Source organism: Phocoena sinus, chromosome 1, assembly GCF_008692025.1.
Source record: "Phocoena sinus isolate mPhoSin1 chromosome 1, mPhoSin1.pri, whole genome shotgun sequence".
Lineage (NCBI taxonomy): Eukaryota > Metazoa > Chordata > Mammalia > Artiodactyla > Phocoenidae > Phocoena > Phocoena sinus.
The window spans coordinates 23,077,645-23,096,851 of NC_045763.1; the positions used below are offsets into that span (position 1 = coordinate 23,077,645).

General features: G+C 46.2%; 1 protein-coding gene across 5 annotated transcripts in view; it reads left to right on the plus strand.

Annotated features, from left to right (window-relative positions):
• The window catches only part of PTPRU (protein tyrosine phosphatase receptor type U), an 85,329-nt gene that overhangs the window by 22,867 nt on the left and 43,255 nt on the right, over window positions 1–19,207 (plus strand). For all 5 annotated transcript variants that reach the window (XM_032636469.1, XM_032636468.1, XM_032636451.1 and 2 more), the window contains exons 4-11: window positions 185–266; window positions 371–486; window positions 895–1,069; window positions 1,670–1,963; window positions 12,627–12,935; window positions 17,703–17,812; window positions 18,160–18,361; window positions 18,716–18,818. In XM_032636469.1, the coding sequence (XP_032492360.1) occupies window positions 185–266; window positions 371–486; window positions 895–1,069; window positions 1,670–1,963; window positions 12,627–12,935; window positions 17,703–17,812; window positions 18,160–18,361; window positions 18,716–18,818 (1,391 nt within the window). The remainder of the gene's footprint in view (window positions 1–184; window positions 267–370; window positions 487–894; window positions 1,070–1,669; window positions 1,964–12,626; window positions 12,936–17,702; window positions 17,813–18,159; window positions 18,362–18,715; window positions 18,819–19,207) is intronic.

The window sequence follows — 19,207 nt, forward strand, 5'->3', positions numbered from 1 at the left end:
TTACCTCTGGGTGCTGACACCCCCTTCCACAACAAGCTGGCTTGGTATGGAGGGTAACTGTGAGCTGGGCTGCTTGTTGAGGAGGATGGGGCTGGAGCACAGCTGAAAGGGGGCTCTTGTGGGCATCTCCCCAGGCAGGGCTGGAGGGATGTCAGCATGACAGGGACCCTCCCACCTCCCCCAGGTGCTGTTTGAGGCCCTCATCTCCTCAGACCACAGGGGCTACATGGGCCTAGATGACATCCTGCTTCTCAGCTACCCCTGCGGTGAGTCCCAGCCCACTGGGGTGCAGGGCGAGGGGTACGGGTGGCTGCGGCTCCTGCTGACAGGGGGCACGAGCCCAGCTCACGCCAAGGCTCTGTTCCGGCAGCAAAGGCCCCACACTTCTCCCGCCTGGGTGACGTGGAGGTCAATGCGGGCCAGAACGCCTCGTTCCAGTGCATGGCTGCTGGCAGAGCAGCGGAGGCCGAGCGCTTCCTTCTGCAGGTGAGGCGGCTGGGGTGGGAGTGTGGGGGGACCTTGGCCAACTTCTTATGAAAAGTTCTGGCTCCTCTGCGGAATGCTGAGCCCTTCCGTTATTCTCCAGCACCCATACACATGCGTCCTGGCTCTCCCTAGGCTCTGCTCTGCCCTCTTGGGTGCCCCATCCCCTGAGGACAGAGAGCGGCTCCAGGATCCTCCAACCACACCTTCCATCAAAGGCAGAGCGACCACATTCCCTTAATCAGACCCACACCTTCCTGTGGCAGAGCTGGTTCCAGGAACCCCAAATGCCCCTGTGTAGTAGGGATGGCTAAATGGGGCCGGGACATTTACTCCCTCGCCCGGGTCACAGCGAGATCTGGACCTTTCTTCCCCGGCGCCCGTGACCCATTGGCCCCTCTCCCCGCTCAGCGACAGAGCGGGGCACTGGTGCCCGCGGCCGGCGTGAGGCACATCAGCCACCGGCGCTTCCTGGCCACCTTCCCACTGGCCGCCGTGCGCCGCGCGGAGCAGGACCTGTACCGCTGCGTGTCCCAGGCCCAGCGTGGCGTCGGCGTCTCCAACTTCGCAGAGCTAATCGTCAAAGGTGAGCTCGGGGACGCTTGCGGAGGGCGGGCCTCCGAGGGGCGGGGCGAGCGGAGGGTGGGGGCGCAGGTTCTACCAGGGGGCGGAGTCTTGTCAGGGGGCGCGACCCATGGACGGGTAGGGAAGGAAGGGTTTGACCAGGGGCGTGGTCTGACAGCGGGGCGGGGCTTGCGGAGGGGCACAATCTCACCTGCGATCAGGTCCGACTGGAGGTGAGGGGATGTGACTGAGAGGTGGGCCCGCGTGGGGGCTGGGTCAAGGTGTGAGCCCGGCGAGGCGGGATCTGGCTATTGGGCCCTAGGGTTGACCGGAGCGGGCAAGCGATCAGTCCTGGGACGCGAGGACTTGGGGATTCAGAAGGGAGTGAGGGAGAGGGTGTAGGCTGAGGGGTGAGGACGGGGTCAGCTTTTGGAGTGGGGAGCTTCTTAGGCCCTGGGGATTTAGTGGGGGGAGGCAGTCTAGTCTAGGGCTTGGGGGCTGCGTGAGGAGCCTGGGGGGACAGGAGGGCTCTTGGGTTTTTGGGTGTGGTGGGGTGAGGAGCTGAGGGCCAGGGATTCATAGCGGCATCCGCGGGCTCCGTCTCTCTCCCATCTCCTTGCAGAGCCCCCTACCCCCATTGCGCCCCCGCAGCTGCTGCGCGCTGGTCCCACCTACCTCATCATCCAGCTCAACACCAACTCCATCATTGGCGACGGGCCGATCGTGCGTAAGGAGATTGAGTACCGCATGGCGCGCGGCCCGTGGGCGGAGGTTCACGCGGTCAGCCTGCAGACCTACAAGCTGTGGCACCTCGACCCCGACACGGAGTACGAGATCAGCGTCCTGCTCACGCGCCCCGGTGACGGCGGCACAGGCCGCCCCGGGCCGCCCCTCGTCAGCCGCACCAAGTGCGCAGGTGGGTGCCTCCTGGCTCCACTCCCTCCTCCAGATACCCGGGTATGGACTCAGGGCAACCGAGGGGCGAAGGGTACATTCCGAGCGGTAGTGTGGCCTCGATCTGTGCTTCTAAAACCTTCTAAAACATCGTGACCTTCCCTCAATCCTAGTTATGGTACAGAAAATAATGATAGCTAACATTTCACTTTGTGATGGACATTTATACATATATTGTGTGTGTATCATTTATTGATTTAAAACTCAGAACAACACCATGATCTAGGTACTCTCGTCATACCCGTTGTACAGATGAGGTGTAAAATCTGTAACCTCTGTACAGATTATTATTAACAGAGATGTTAAGTGACTGGCTCAAAGTCACACAGCTAGTAAGCAGCAGGGCAGTAAGGGATTGGAACCCTTGACCGGCTGTCTTCAGAATCTGTGTTCTTAATTCTACATTATATCATCTAGATAAAATAAACAACTAAACACCATAAAATAAAAGTGTTATTAAATTCTAGCTGGATTCTCTTGTCTGGGCAATTGAGCCTGAAGTCTGCTTTTGCTTGTTTCAAAGGGTAATGCAGCTGTTACAAGCAATGGCACACCTGCACCAGGGGAGACTTTATTGTTTAATCAGAAGAGAAATTGACAACAGAACAATTTTCTTACTCTGTGATTTCAGCGTTTTTGTTGTTGTTGAATTTTTATTGAGATATAAAAGATTCATATGCGGTTGTAAGAAAAAATATAAGAGAAATTTCCTTATACACTTTACCCTGTTTCCTGCATTTTGCAAAACTGTAGTATAAATCACACTCGAGATACTGACATTGTTAAAATCCACAGATCTTCTTCAGACTTCCCCAGTTTCATTTGTCCTGATTTGTGTGTATCTGTGTATATTTAGTTCTATACAGTTTATCACATGTGTTGGTTGCTTTGTGTATTTACCACAACAGTCAAGATAGTGAACAGTTCAATCAGCTTAAGGATCCTTCGTTGCTCTTTTATATCATTTCTGTCCCTTCCTCCACCCCCAACCCCTGGTTACCACTAATTTGTCCTTCATTTCTAAAATTTTGTCACTTTAGAAATGTTATATAGATAAAGAAATCATACAGTGTATAACCTTTTGAATCGGCGTTTTAATTTGGTAGCAGCTTTATGACATATAATTCACACCTCATACATTTCACTCATTAGCGTGTACAATTCAGTGGTTTTAGTATATTCACAAAGTTGTGCAACCATCACCACAATCAATTTTAGAACATTTTTCATCTCCCCCAAAGGAAACCTTGTATTCTTTTGCAGTCCACCCCTCCCCTCATTTCCCCCTAATTCCTTCGGCTCAAGGCAGCCACTAATTTACTTTTTGTCTCTATGGATTTGCCTCTTTGTGGACATTTCATATAAATGGAATCATACAATATGTAGTCTTTAGTGATTGGCTTCTTTCACTTAGCACAATTTTTCAAGGTTTATCCATGTTGTGGCATGCATTAGTATTTTTTTAAAATAAATTTATTTATTTTATTTTTGGCTGCGTTGGGTCTTTGTTGCTGCACACGGGCTTTCTCTAGTTGCGGCAAACGAGGGCTACTCTTCTTGTGGTGCACAGGCTTCTGATTGTGGTGGCTTCTTTTGTTGCGGAGCATGGGCTCCAGGCGCGCGGGCTTCAGTAGTTGTGGCTCGCGGGCTCTAGAGCGCAGGCTCAATAGTTGTGACGCACAGGCTTAGTTGCTCTGCGGCATGTGGGATCTTCCTGGACCAGGGCTCGAACCTGTGTCCCCTGCATTGGCAGGCGTGTTCTTAACCACTGTGCCTCCAGGGAAATCCCGGCACCAGGGAAGTCCCAGTACTTTTTATTGTTGAATAATATTTTGTTTTGTAGACATACCATAATTTACTTATCCATTCATCGGTTGGTCGGCATTTGCGTTTTTTATGCTTGTTGGTTATTATGAACAGTATTCTTATGAATATTAAAGTACAGGGTTTGGTATGGACATATGTTTTCATTTCTCCTGGGTGTATATATATATATAGTATGGTAACTATGTTTAACCATTTAGGGAACTGCTGGACTGTTTTCCAAAGCAGCCACTCCACTTTACAGTCTCATCAGCAGTGTATGGGGGTTCCAGTTTCTCTACATTCTCACTAACACTTGTTATTATCTGTCTTCTGATTATAACCATCCTAGTGGGTATGAAGTGGTGTCTCATTGTGGTGTTGCATTTCCCTGATGGTTAATGATATTGAACTTTTTTCATGTGCTTATTGGCCATTTATATGTCTTCTCTGTAGAAATGTCTATTCAGATCCTTCACTCATTTTTAAGTTCAGTTTTTTATTATTGAGTTGTAAAAGTTCTTTATATGTTCTGGATACTAAACCCTTATCAGATATATTTGCAAGTGTTTACTTCCATTCTGTGGGTTGTCTTTTAGTTTTCTTGATGGTGTCCTTTGAAGCACAAAGGTTTTTAATTTTGATGAAGTACAATTTATCTGTTTTTTCTTTTGTTTGTGCTTTCAATGTCATATCTAAAAAAACATTGCCTAATCCAAAGTCACGAAGATTTACCCTTATTTTTTTCTAAGAGTTTTATAGTTTTGGCTCTTACATTTAGGTCCTTGATCCATTTTGAGTGAATTTTTGTGTATGGTGTGGGGTAGGAGTCCAATCTCATTCCTTTGCTTGCAGATGTCCACTTGTTCCAGCACCATTTATTGAAAAGACTATTCTTTTCCCATTGAATTGTCTTGGCACTGAGATTTGCTTTTTTGCTTATTGTAATTTCCTGGAGATTCATCCAAGTTGTGTAAATCAATAGTTCATTCCTTTTTAATGCTGAGTAGTATTCCATGGTGTGGATATACCAGAGTTTGTTTAACCATTTATCTGTTGAATGACACTTGAACTGGTCCCAGTTTTTGGTTATTACAAGTAGAGCTGCTATGAACATTCATTTGCAAGTTTTTCATGAACATAATTTTTCATATTTTTCTGGGATAGATGCCTGAGGGTACAATTAATGGATCATATGGTAATTGAATAGTTAGTTTTATTGGAAACTGTCAGAGAGGCTGTATTGTTTTACATTCTCACCAGCAATATATGAGTGATCCAGTTTTCTACATCCTTGCCAGCATTTGGTGCTGTCATTATTATTATTTTTTAAAAAAATTTTAGCCATTCTGAGAGGTGTGTAGTAATATCCTATCCTGGTCTTAATTTGCATTTCTTTAATGCCTTGTGATGTTAAACATCTTTTCATGTGCTGTTTGCCATCTGTATATCCTCTTTGGTGAATTATTCATGTCCTTGACCATTTAAAAACAAATAAATAAATAATTAATTTTTGGCTGCATTGGGTCTCCGTTGCTGCACGTGGGCTTTTCTCTAGTTGTGGTGAGCAGGGGCTACTCTTTGTTGCGGTGCACAGGCTTCTCATTGCAGTGGCTTCTCTTGTTGTGGGGCACGGGCTCTAGGCGTGCGGGCTTCAGTAGTTGTGGCACTCGGGCTCAGTAGTTGTGGCTCGTGGGCTCTAGAGCACAGGCTCAGTAGTTGTGACGCACAGGCTTAGTTACTCCGTGGCATGCGGGATCTTCCCGGATCAGGGCTTCAACCCATGTCCCCTGCCTTGGCAAGCGGATTTCTTTTTTTCTCTTTTTTTAATTGATCTTTATTGGAGTATAATTGCTTCACAATACTGTGTTAGTTTCTGTTGTACACCAGAGTGAATCAGCCATATGTATACATATATCCCTATATCCCCTCCCTCTTGAGCCTCCCTCCCATCCTCCCTGTCCCACCCCTGTAGGTCATCGTAAAGCACCAAGCTGATCTCCCTGTGCTACGCAGCTGCTTCCCACTAGCTAACTATTTTACATTCAGTAGTGTATATATGTCGATGCTACTCTCACTTCACCCCAGCTTCCCCCTCCCACCCCGTGTCCTCAAGTCCATTGTCTATGTCTACATCTTTATTCCTGCCCTGCAACTAGGTTCATCAGTACCATTTTTTAATTTTTAGATTCCATAAATATGTGTTAGCATATGGTATTTGTTTTCTCTTTCTGACTTAGTTCACTCTGTATGACAGACTCTAGGTCCCTCCACCTCACTACAAATAACTCAATTTCGTTTCTTTTTATGGCTAAGTAACATTCCATTGTATATACGGCAGGCGGATTCTTAACCACTGTGCCACCAGGGAAGTCCCTGTCCTTGCCCATTTTCTAATTGGGTTATTCACTTTATATTGTTGAGCTTTGAGAGCTCTTTACGCATTCTAGATACTAGTCCTTTTTTGGGTATGTAGTTTATAAATGTTTTCCCCTGGCTTTTAGCTTGTCTTTTTATCCTCTTCACCTGAGCTTTCACAGAGCAACCATTTTTAATTTTGATGAGGGCCAATTTATCAAAATTTTCTTTTATGAATTGTGCTTTTGATGTCAAATTTAAGAACTCCTTGCCTAGCCCTAGATCCCCAAAATTTTCTCCTTTAAAAGAAAAGAAAAGTGTTATAGTTTTACATGCAAGTCCGTGATCCATTTTGAGTTAATTTTTGGATAAGCTACATGCTTAGGTCGAGGTTTATTTATTTTTTGCCAGTCAATATTCTTAAGTGTTTTAAAAAGCTGATCCGGGAACCATCTAAAATAGTTTAATGCCATATTTAGAGAGACCCTTGGGTGTTGGGTAAGAGTATTCCAGTGGAAGTTACTTTCTAGCTGAGGAATCTGAGTCAGGTTACTTAACCTCCCCAAGCTTTAGTCCCCTTGTTTTATAACATGGGAATGATAATAATCCTTACCATACAGGGTAAGTGTGAAGATTCATTCAACACATGTTTATTGAGTGCCTATTATGTGTCACATACTGTTTAGTTGCTAGGGATATAAGACTGCGACCAAGACAGACAAAAGCCACTAGTGAGTGAGTTCCTCGTGCCGGAGCTCTGCATGGAACTCACATTCTGGCAGAGGAGACAGTAAACAAGTGAAATATATGGATGGTCAGATGATGACCAGGGCTGTGAAGGTTAAAGCAGGAAGGGGGATGGGGTGTGGGGGCAGGAGAATTGTCATTTCAAAAAGGCTCAGGGATCGTTTTGCTGAGAAGGTGACATTTGAGCAGAGACCTGAAGGAGGTGAGGGACAGTGCCACGCAGGAAGCTGGAGGAATTGCTGGGGGAAGGGGCATTCCAGGCAGACGTAATAGCAAGGAAGTCTGTATAGCGTGCTTGGCATGTGTGAGGAGCAGCAAGGAGACCAGTAGAACTGTGGTCTAGTGACTGAGGGGGAGCTGGCAGGAGAGAAGGTCAGAGTCATGCTGGGGATGTGGGACTCAGAGCCATTTTACGCTGGGCGGGCTGGGGAGCCATTGCGGGTTTGGAGAGCAGGAATGACATCACTTACTATGTTTAAAAGGATCACTTTGGTCCCTTTGTGGAGAATAGATTCCAGGAGGGCAAGGGGACCAGAGGGGAGGCCAGTAAGGAGGCTACTGCAACAATTCAGCTGGGACATGGTGGAGGCTGGGAGCTGGGAGGAAGTAGTGGTGGTGGTGGTGAAAAGTGGTTTATTTTCTGGGTTTGTTTTGAAGGTAGAGCTAACTGCATTTGTTCATGGATTGGATGTGCAGGGAGAGAAGGAAATAGAAGTCAAGGATGGCTCCAAGGTGTTTTGCTTGAGCAGCAAGAACAATGGAGTTATCATTTACTGCGAGGGAGCAGACTGCGGGAGGAGCAGGCGTAGTAGACGGGGTGCCATAGATAAGGAGTTCTGTGCTGGAAATGTTGACTTTGAGATGCCTATTAGACGTTCAAGTGGAGATATCTATCAGGTGGATGGATTTACGAGTATGGAGTTCAGGGAAGAGGTTCGGGCTGCAGATATAAATTTGAAAGTCATCAGTATAGATATGGTATAGATGGTATTTACATCCATGACACAGGATGAGATCTCTTATCATGGTGGTTCTCAATTGGGGGATGATTTTGTCTCCCAGGAGACATCTGCAGGGTCTGGAGACATATTGATTGTAACAACGGGGGGTGGGGTGCTGATGGCGTCTAAGGGGTAGAGGAAGCCAGAGAAGCTGGTAAACATCCTACAGTGTATAAACAGCCTCTTCAACAAAGAATTATCTAGTCTGAAACGTCAATAATGCTGAGGTTGAGAACCCCTGATTTAGCCCTTAGATTTTAGGGAATAAGTGTAGGTGGAAAAGAGAAAAGCAGTGAAGCCTGAACCGTGGGACCCTCCAGTGTTTTGGGTTAAATGCAGGTGATGGCATGCAAATGCATTAAATGCCTGTGAAGTATGGTGCCTAACACACAGTAAGCACTCAGTAAATGACAACTATTGTTGCTATGGTGTTTTTAACTCTTCAAAGCCAGTTCTGGTCAGGTACTTAGAATAAAAGAAATCAGAGCTGGGGATCCACAGAGAATCTCTCTTCTACGCTCCTTAATGTACAGATGAAACCCAGAGAGAGGAAGGCACTTGCCTGTGATCATACAGTGGGTTAAGAACCCATGTTTCATGGTGACAGCTGTTGTTCGTTCCCATTTCACAGATGAGAAAACTGAGATTTAGTCCCTTGCCCAAATCTATGCAGTGAGTCTGTAGCAGAGTCAGAACCAAAGTTGGGATGTCCTGCCTTCCAGTCTAGTGTTTGAAACTACCACCACCGTCACGACCACACCATCAGGAACAGCAACAGCAGCTGCCATTGTGGGCTGAGTGCCCACTTTGTGCCAGCACTGCTAAACACTTCACATAGGCTGGCCGGGACGGGACCTGGGGCAGGGACCAAGCAGACAGGATCCGGACAACTCACCCTGCCTTCTCTTCGTTGGCGTCACCACCGCTCCTTGCTTAGACGCCTTGGCCCATAGTTGTTTTGCTATTGGCCAGCTGTGTTGTCATCTCCCTGGTCCCCATGAAACTCTGCTCCCACAGTATTATTTAATGTAAAAACAATAATATAACGTCAGTAGAAGGCATTTAAAAGAAATCACTCTAAATCTCACCATCCTAGCCCAACAGCTGTTTTAGTTTTCCTGCCTTCTTCAAATCTCTGCCCACATGCCTACAGTACACATTTCACACCCTTGTCATTGGGATGTAGAAAGCATTCTGTATTCTGCTTCCTTTTCTTGGTGGTGTTACGTGTGTTATGTTGTTTGTAATTATGTTTATTGGCTGTAGGAGTCCACTGAGTGTCTCCATATGGCTGGGCTATTTGTCTCTAGATTCCTATTATTGTGAATAATACCATATTGAAAAATTTAGTGCTTATCGTGCTTTGTTTCCTCCTTGAGTTATTTCTTTGAGATAAGTAGTCAGGGGTGGTTTAAGAAAGGACTTTGACATATATTGCTTTAAAAATGGTCGCACTAATTTATACTGTTACTATAAAGGGTGCTGCTGTATATAAGGGTGTGTCTCACCCTCAGAGTGCACATATTAATTAATTAACTACTATAAGTTAGACCATCTCATGTAACTCTCACACTTGCTTTTCAAAGTAAGTGTTACTGTATCTCCATGTTTTAGTCAAGGAACTTGGTGTTCAAAAGGGGGTTAAATCACTTGCCTGAAGTCACAGAACTAATGAGAGGTGGAGATGATAGGATTTGAACTCTGGAGCACCCGACCCCACTCCAAAGCCCCTTCCTCAAGAAACAGTTAAAGTTTCAGGGTTATTGAATCCTCCTTAACATCATTAAAATCAACACATTTTGGCATAATTTAGCAGATGTTAACTGTTAGCCTTCTTGTTTTAATGTGCATTTTGACCTTTGATCTCTGAGTAGCCTACAGCCATATGGAATTTAGAGAGACGGGGCTTTGAGGTCCCCAAGTTCTGTTTTGCCAGTGTGTGCTGGCAGCTGAAGAGAGCGTGTCTGGGTGCCAGATGGTTTTTGGAAACACAGAGAGACTCATGAATTCACACCCCTCAATCAACATATCAGCCTTTAGTCAACAAACTATTTGAGCCCCTGGATCTGCCCAGATTTGTTCAGGGTGGGGAGAGAAAGAAATGTGAGCTTTCTTTTCAAAGACCCCTTCTTCTAGCGAGGCGGGTGGGGGCTAACACAGCTGTTGGAGAATGAGATACCCAAGCACGAGGGTGAAAGTTTCATCCTCCAAGTTAGAGGTTACCATTTTGTGCCCTGCAAAGTGGTTCTAAGAAACCTGAGTAGGTTGCCAGTATTTAAAAATCTGGAGATTTCACACACACAAATCGGAATTTCTGGCTTCTCTTAAGAAATGGGAGGATCAGGCAACCCTGAGCCTGTAGTCCTGCATGGCGATATCTCCTGGAACTGAGTGGCAGCTGCCCCTTTTGGATGGGACACTTACAGTCTTGTTGGTCATGGTCCCGACCCAGCCTGTGTTACCGGTTTATATTTAACGTTTCATGTCCTTTCTCTAAATGCTGCCAGATGGTGAAGGAAGCAGTACACTTTGGCCAAACTGGAAGGATGGCAGAGAATGTGGAGCAGGTGTTCCCGGGGGTGGGGATGGTGTGAGCAGAGCTGCAGGGAAACGAGATCCACTCTCACTAGTGCAAATAAAGCCATGGTAGTTGGCTTTAGTAGACATAGACATAGACATAGACACCGACATAGACATAGACACCTTGGGACAGGACACATCGGGCAGCCAGGACCAGAGCCAGAAAGTCAAGGAGTAAAGCAAAGATCTCTGAACAAGATGGCAGAGTGAGCACACAAAATCCTCCCACTCCTCTCCAAACACATAAGAACGATGGGTTAAAACAAAACTATACAGAAAACCATTAGGAAAATCTCTGTGCGCCAGGAACGGGAGAGAAAACACAAGTGTGGTAAGTGGGCTTGCAGCCAGCAGCCCTCAGGTTGCAGTGAGCAGGGAGCCAGCCCTTTAACGTTTTTGTCGGGTGGGGATCTGCCTCGTTTGTGGGGAGAAGAGAGCCAGGCTCTCTGTAAGAAATCAAGAGGTGGGCCTTGCTCTTAGCATGTGCTGAAATCTCTTTGGTGGTCTGATGTATGACTGGAGACTGCCACTTGCCTGTGGTCCAGGGAAGGAAGGAAAGCTCCTGGGCGGAAACAAACTTGCATTGTGCTGTCCTCGGGACCAGTGTCTAAAGCTGTGCCACCTACCCAGGCATTCCCAAGTAAAGAGCAGCCGGAGCAAATTAATTGTATAAAAATGATAACAGGGTCATACTTAATGATCTTAAGAGGGCAAGCAGTAGTGCTTTCTTTCCTGTTCATTAAGGTGTGTCCTGAGGTCCTCTAACTGGGGAAACTTTGCAGGTGTCACAGAACCTGCACAGTCAGGGGGCAAGAGAGAAGAGGATCATTAGTAATCTTGGCTTCTTCCATCATTTTATAGATGAGGAAACTGAGGCCCAGAGATTTGCTTAGGATCACACAGCTGGTCAATGCAGATGCAGGATGGGTCTGAGGCCCCTGGGCTCCATCCTGGCTTTGCTTCAGAAGCCTTGATTTCTTTACTTATAAAATGAGGTTAACTTTCTGGTTTTATGGAATCATCAAGAGGCTGTAAAGCAGAGTAATATACACCTCTCTTGTGTTGGGGTAGCTGCCTCTCCAGAGGCATTGGTGTGATTTATTTTTATTTTTTGGACAGTGAATTCCTCATGGGGAGGCAGGGTAGTGGTGGTTAAGAGTGTGGATTCTGAAGCCAGCCTGTCCAGGTTTGGATCCCAGCTTTACCACTTACTGTCTGTGCGACTGTGGGCAAGTTACTTATCTCTCCTGTGTGCCTCCATTTCTACATGTGTGTAACAGGGCTAATAATTGCACCTGTCTATTGGATTACGGAGAGGATTGAATGAGCTAAAGCATTTTAAAGCCTCTGAACAATGCCTAGCACATACAAAGCCTCTAATAAATGTTAACAGCCATTATCATCATCATCATCATCATCATCATCATCATCATCTAACAGATTGTATTTCCCTTTTTGCTTTGGCAGCCAGGAAACTCACCACCTAATTTGAATCTTATCTTTATTCTCCACATAGAACCTAATGACATGCATTTCTATTTTCCTAACATTCTCTGGCATTATTTAACTATTTGCCTCTCATTTCCCCCATCATCCTGACTTCTCTATACTATTGTATCGTATATATTACTACAAGCTGTTTTAGAACGAGTTTGGAATTAATAAATTAAGGAAAATACAGCAGTTGGTTGATTCAGACTGTCTTGACGTCCTCCAGCACGATCTTGAAATAGGAGGTGAATTGTACTAGTAAAAAAAATTAGAGCTAAAATTTTCGAGGGCCTGTTGTGTATTGGCCATTATTGCACATGCTTCGCATGTATTACCTTAAACCTCACAGCCGTCCTATGAGGTAGGGCCTATGATTCCATTTTGCAGTTGAGAAAAGTAAAGCTCAGAGAGGTGAAGCAGCTCAGCCAGTGGTTGCCAGCTGCAAGTGGCAGAGCCAGGATTCAGATGTGGCCCCGCCTGACTCCAAACACACTGTTACTCACCGTTTGCTCTTCTAGGGGGTCTCTTGGACTCTTTGGGGGCAAAGGAAGGTTGATATCAGTCAGCTGAATGATGTTTTCTCTCCCATCTACTCTTCTTTTCCCATTTCTCCTACCTTTTCTCTCTGCTTCCTGGGTTGCCCAGAGCCCATGAGGGCCCCCAAAGGCCTGGCTTTTGCTGAGATCCAGGCCCGCCAGCTGACCCTGCAGTGGGAACCACTGGGCTACAACGTGACACGTTGCCACACCTACACTGTGTCCCTGTGCTATCACTACACCCTGGGCAGCAGCCACAACCAGACCATCCGGGAATGTGTGAAGATAGAGCGGGGTGTCAGCCACTACACCATCAGGAACCTACTGCCCTACCGGAATGTCCACGTGCGGCTCGTCCTCACTAACCCCGAGGGACACAAGGAGGGCAAGGAGGTCACGTTCCAGACGGACGAGGATGGTAAGAGGCCCCCTTATTCCCAATGTCCTCAGTGCCTCCCACAGACGCTGCATGTCTGAGACTGAAATTGCTATAGGAAATTATTTGCTTAGGATTAAACCGACTGTATAACGGTAAAGTAATGATACTGATATCTGTTCCCCTGAAGACTTTGGGTTAAGATGGCATATTTCTTCCTTAATCGTTTGGGAACATTTAGCAGTGAAGTCATTTGGGCCTGGAGTTTTCTTTGTGGCAGGGTTTTTTAATAGTAGTTTTAATTTACAAAACAGATATTGGAATATTCAGGTTTTCTACTCTTGTATCAGTTTTGGTATACTGCGTTTTTAAGGAGTTTGATCATTTCACCTAAACTGTCACATTTCTTGCCACAAAGTTGGTTATAATACTATTTTTTTTTTTTTTTTTTTTGCGGTACACGGGCCTCTCACTGTTGTGGCCTCTCCCGTTGCGGAGCACGGGCTCTGGACGCGCAGGCTCAGCGGCCATGGTTCACGGGCCCAGCCGCTCTGCGGCATGTGGGATCCTCCCGGACCCGGGCATGAACCCGCGTCCCCTGCATTGGCAGGCGGACTCTCAACCACTGCACCACCAGGGAAGCCCTGTAATACTATCTTATTCTATTTATTGAACATCGGTAGGATCTATAGTGCTATTCCCTTTTTCATTCCTGATATTGGTAATTTGTGTCTTCTCTCTTATTCTCATGTTTCTCATGGTAAGGGTGTATAAGTTTTATTAATCTTTCCGAAGAGCCAACTTTTGGCCTAGTTTCTTTTCTTTCTTTTTTTTTTTAAAATTTGTTTATTTTATTTATGTGTTTTTGACTGCGTTGGGTCTTCATTGCTGTGCGCGGGCTTTCTCTAGTTGGAGCGAGCAGGGGCTACTCTTCGTTGTGGTTCATGGGCCTCTCATTGCGGTGGCCTCTCTTGTTGTGGAGCACAGGCTCTAGGCTCACCGTCTCTAGAGCGCAGGCTCAGCAGTTGTGGCACACGGGCTCAGTTGCTTCCACGGCATGTGGGATATTCCCGGACCAGGGCTCAAACCCGTGACCCCTGCATCGGCAGGCGGATTCTTAACCACTGCGCCACCAGAGAAGCCCCTAGTTTATTTTCTTTATTGAATATTTTCTATTCTTTATTTCTTTTTTTAAAAAAAATACTTTCTTTGGATTTGATCGGCTTTTCTTTTACCTTTTTTTTTTTTTTTTTTTTTTTTTTTTGCGTTACGCGGGCCTCTCACTGTTGTGGCCTCTCCCATTGTGGAGCACAGGCTCCGGACGCGCAGGCTCAGCGGCCATGGCTCATGGGCCCAGCCGCTCTGCAGCATGTGGGATCTTCCTGGACCGGGGCACAAACCCGTGTCCCCTGCGTCGGCAGGCGGACTCTCAACCACTGTGCCACCAGGGAAGCCCTCTTTTAGCTTTTTGAGATAGAAACTTATTAGATCATTGATTTTGAGCATTTCTTTATTTCTAATATATACATGTAAAGCTATAAAATTCCCTCTAGGCCCTGCTTTAGCTGCATCCCACAGGTTCTGATATATCCTATCTTCAGTATCATTCAGTTTAAAATATTTTCTAATTTCTGTTATGATTTCTTCTTTGACCCAAGAGTTATTTAGAATACATTGCTTGATTTCTAAGCAATTGGGATTTTTCTCATTATCTTTTTGTTATTGATTTTTAGCTTACTTCCACTATGGTCAGAGTATATACTCTAGTTTTGGTCTTTTGAAATTTGATCCTTGCTTTATGGCCTGACATATGGTTAAATTTTGATAAATGTTCCATATCTACTTGAAAAAAATAGGTGTTCTGTCCTTGTTGGGTGCAATGTTCTACTTATGTCAAGCTAATATTTATTAAGCATTTACTATAGGTCAAGCACTATTCTGAATGCTTTTCACGTATTAATGCACATGATCCTCACGACAGCCCTATTTGGTTATTTTCTATTACCATTCCCATTTTACAGATGAGGGCACATAGCTAGTAGATGGGTAGCAGAGCTGGGTTTCAAACCTGGCCATCTGTTTGAGAGTTGTTTTTCTTAACAGCTACACTCTAATGCCAGCAAAAGCGTTCTCCAGATTGCTGTAAAATCCCAGGTAACCCCAAGCTCCTTGGTTAATAGTTTTTTGTTTTGTTTTGTTTTTTGCTTCCTCACATATGCAGTTTTCTGTTCTTCACAGCAGCATCCCAGATATAAAATTCAACTCCTTCCTTGATTTCCAGAAAACCCCACTCACTTGAGGCAACATGTATCCTCTATGCCCTGCACTGATGTGCTGAGGATTTGCTGGGGATGGGAGTGAGGACTAGAGGGGTTTACCCTGAATCACTGCAAATGTAGGAAAGGAAAAACAACTTTTTTCTTCTACTCATGTTAGGTTCATTGGTTGGGGCCTTGTAAATTAGATGGAGAAAAGACAGATTAACAAGAGAAAAACAAACAGGAGTTTATTTTTATTTATTTATCTTATTAAAAAGTTTTAAATTGAGATATAATTGATTTACAATATTGTGTTAGTTTCAGGTGTACAGCAAAGTGATTCAGATATAAGATATATATATATACATATACATATTTTTTCGGATTATTTTCCATTCTAGGAAATAGTAGTTTATGAACACATGCATCTCCCATAACAGGGGAGTACTCAGTGATGAGTAACTCAAAGGGGTGGTGAGAACTTGGACTTATATAGTGTCCTAACAAAAGAACAATGAAGTTTTAGAGAAGTGACAAGACAAAGGAAAAGGGCTTTGAGCTTCTAGGGGCAGCAAATTAGGGGAAGTCAAATATATGGGGAAACTAATGGTAGTCTGTAAAGTTTTTTAGGTAGATTCCTCCAGGCTGATAAGGGTCTAGTTTTCTCAGTGATTAACTTCTGTCCTTTCTGGTAGAGAGGGGAAGGGGGCACCTTTACAAAGTTATGTCCTACTTTTAGGCAAATAGCGGGAGGGCAGAGAATTTTTCCTCATGTATGCTCCTACATGGCCTTCTCAATTCAGCTCAAAATAATCCTTATACCAAGTAGCATACTTTGGGTAGCATATACTGATACGCTTCTTAAGTAACCTCAAACTGAATATCAGACTGCTCCATTCTTAAAATCTGTTGACCTTTCCCCTCCCCCCCCTGCTAGGTACGTTGTTGTGGCTGCTTCACACCCCCTCCCCCAACCCTGGCCAGGCCTCACTTGGGTTACTTGGTTTTCTTTCTTCTTTCTCTGTCCCTCTTCTCCCCCCTCCCTCTGATAACTGCTCATTATTTAATATTTTTTACTTTTCACTGAAGTATTAGTATCATACTTACGGGAAGTGTGCTTATCTTAAGTGGTCAGCTCAAAGCATTCTCAAAGATGGCACACATCAGGATAACCACACCCAGAGCAAGAAAAAGTATTACCAGCAGCCCAGAAGCCCCCCTTTATGCAACCTCCCCCTCACAACCTTCCAAAGGTAAGCATTATCCTGACCTGTGATGCCACAGATTAATTTCTGCTTGGTTTTGAACATTACATCAGTGGGATCATACAGTGTGTACTCTTTTTATGACTGGCTTCTTCCTCTCAGCTTTATGCTTGAGTGATTCAGCCATGTTGTGTGTACAGTTCTAGAGAATTCACTCTCAATGCTGAATGGCCCATTATGTGAATATGCCACATTTATTTTTCTTATTTACTATTGTTGGGCATTTGGGTTGTTTTCAACTATTTTAAATTGTGCTGCAAATAAAATTCTTGTAGATTCTTTTTTTTTTTTTTTTGGTAGATATATACATTTCTGATGGGTTTATGCCTAGGAGTAGAATGGCTAGGTTATAGGATATGTGTTCATAATAAGTAGATATATCCAATTTTCCCAAGTGGTTGTGTCAATTTATACTCCCACTAGCAGTGTGTGAAAATTTCGGTTGCTCTACATCCTCACCAACACTTGGAATTGTCTTTTTCCGTTTATCGTTTTGGTGGGTGGATAGTGGTGTTGCCTTGTTAACTGTTCATTTTAACACAAGGCACTTGAGCTGTCCCTGATTGTTATCTGGGTTTCTGCTTTCCCCTATCTTAGGAGTTCAGCTTCCCCACAACATTTTATCAAGGTGTTTTCCCAAACAAAGGCCGTTCTCTTCCTAGAAGAAATTCCTTGAGCCTGCTGTTAAGATGATACCTTAAAACAAAACAAAACAAAAACCAAACCATACCTGAAAGGGTTTCTGCTGAAACGTTGACAGTATTTATCTCTGGGTGATGGAACTGTAGGTGCCATTAATTTTCTTTATGCCTATTTTGATTTTCTACATTGAACATATTGTTTGTGTAATTAGTGATTTTTAGACAAGAAAACAGCTCCACTCATAATCCTGCCACTCTAATGCGGCTGTTTTCATTTTTCTGGCAAATGTCTATATTTTCTGAAAACCACTCAACTGGAACAAAATAGGAGCATTCATTCTTCTCTGCCAAATGCATCCTGCACAGTGATGAAGGTGCCAGCCGCCCTTTTCGAGTACTCAGGCGTAGCTGAACCATATGAGATGCTGATATTTATTTGCCTTGGGGCTTTATGTACATCACATCATTTAATTCTGGTGAGGGAGGTGTTATTTTCATCCCCACTTCACAGATGAGGAAGCTGAGGCTTAGAGAGGCTGAGTGGTGCAAGCATCCCAGCTAGGAAATAGCAAAGCTGGAATCTGAACTCAGGTATCTGGTTCCAAAGCTTGCTTTTCCCTGCCCCATGTCGCCTTTCCCTTGCAGTGCCCGGCGGGATTGCGGCTGAGTCCCTGACCTTCACTCCGCTGGAGGACATGATCTTCCTCAAGTGGGAGGAGCCCCAGGAGCCCAATGGCCTCATCACCCAGTATGAGGTGGGTTTGGACCCTATTACAGCTGGGGCCCCTGGTGGAAGGTGGGCCCACAGGTTGGAGAGGGAAGTGTATGGGGCGGAGGAACACAGGTGATGATCGGGATTCCTTCCACTGTGGCTGCGGTCTGTGCCCCATGTGTTATGGGGAGAGAGGCCCTGACGGCAGAAGAGAGAGGCGAAGGTGCCCAGAGGCCTGGACTAAGGGGCATCCATGGTCCCCCCACCAAGCTTCTCCCCTTTGTCCAACCTTATCCCTAGCTCACCTGAACCATGATGGGTGGGAGGCTATGGGACTAGTGATGCCCTTCCCCACCCCTGTGCCCGCCTACCTGCCCATCCTGCCCCCAGATCAGCTACCAGAGCATCGAGTCGTCAGACCCGGCGGTGAATGTGCCGGGCCCACGGCGTACCATCTCCAAGCTCCGCAATGAGACCTACCACGTCTTCTCCAACCTGCACCCGGGCACCACCTACCTGTTCTCCGTGCGGGCCCGCACGGGCAAAGGCTTCGGCCAGGCGGCGCTCACTGAGATCACCACTAATATCTCAGGTGAGCCCCGCCCAACCCGCCCTGGCCCCTTTGGAGGAGGCACAGAGTCTCAGGGTTCCGTGGGTAGGGGGGGAGGCTTCCTGGGGGTGGTGATGGAGGGCTCCTGCTGAGATAAATGTACCATTTATAGGTTGAGGTCAGGGGTCAGGGAGGATTAAATCAGAGGAGTCTAGAGACTATGATCGGTGGAATCCAAGGGCTGAGGTCAGGGGTCAGGGAAGCTCAGGTCAGAGGGAATAAGGAGGCGAAGGCTGAAGGGGAAGAGATCTGAGGACAGGGGTCAAGGAGGCTGGAGGCCTGACCTTCCTGGTCCAGTGGCCGGGCTCTGTGCTTATGTCCTGTCCCCTTCCCCAGCTCCCAGCTTTGATTATGCCGACATGCCGTCGCCGCTGGGGGAGTCTGAGAACACCATCACCGTGCTGCTGAGGCCGGCGCAGGGCCGCGGGGCGCCCATCAGGTGGGGACGCCTGCACGGAGGGGCGGGGGGTCAGGGCCATAGGGAAGAGGCCCCTCCTCTGACCCAGAGTCCCCACCCAGGCCAGCTCACCCTTGTCCTTCCTCAGTCTCACACTAAGGGTTCAGCGTGTCAGGAGGAGGACATTCTGTGATCCCGGGCAGGCAGGACGTCTGCAGCCACTCCCCTCTGAGGCCGCAGGGTGCCTGGTGGTGACTGTCATGAGGTCTGTGGATAACATCCAACCTGGAGAGGGGACTGTTCAGGCCTCTCCAGAGGGCCTCCTTCTGACACCTTGGAGAAGTGAACTCTGGGGGCCTTATTTTTCCCAGCATTTTCCCTGGAGGATCCCATCCAGGGAGACACAGAGATGGGCTTTCTGGAAGGCTAGT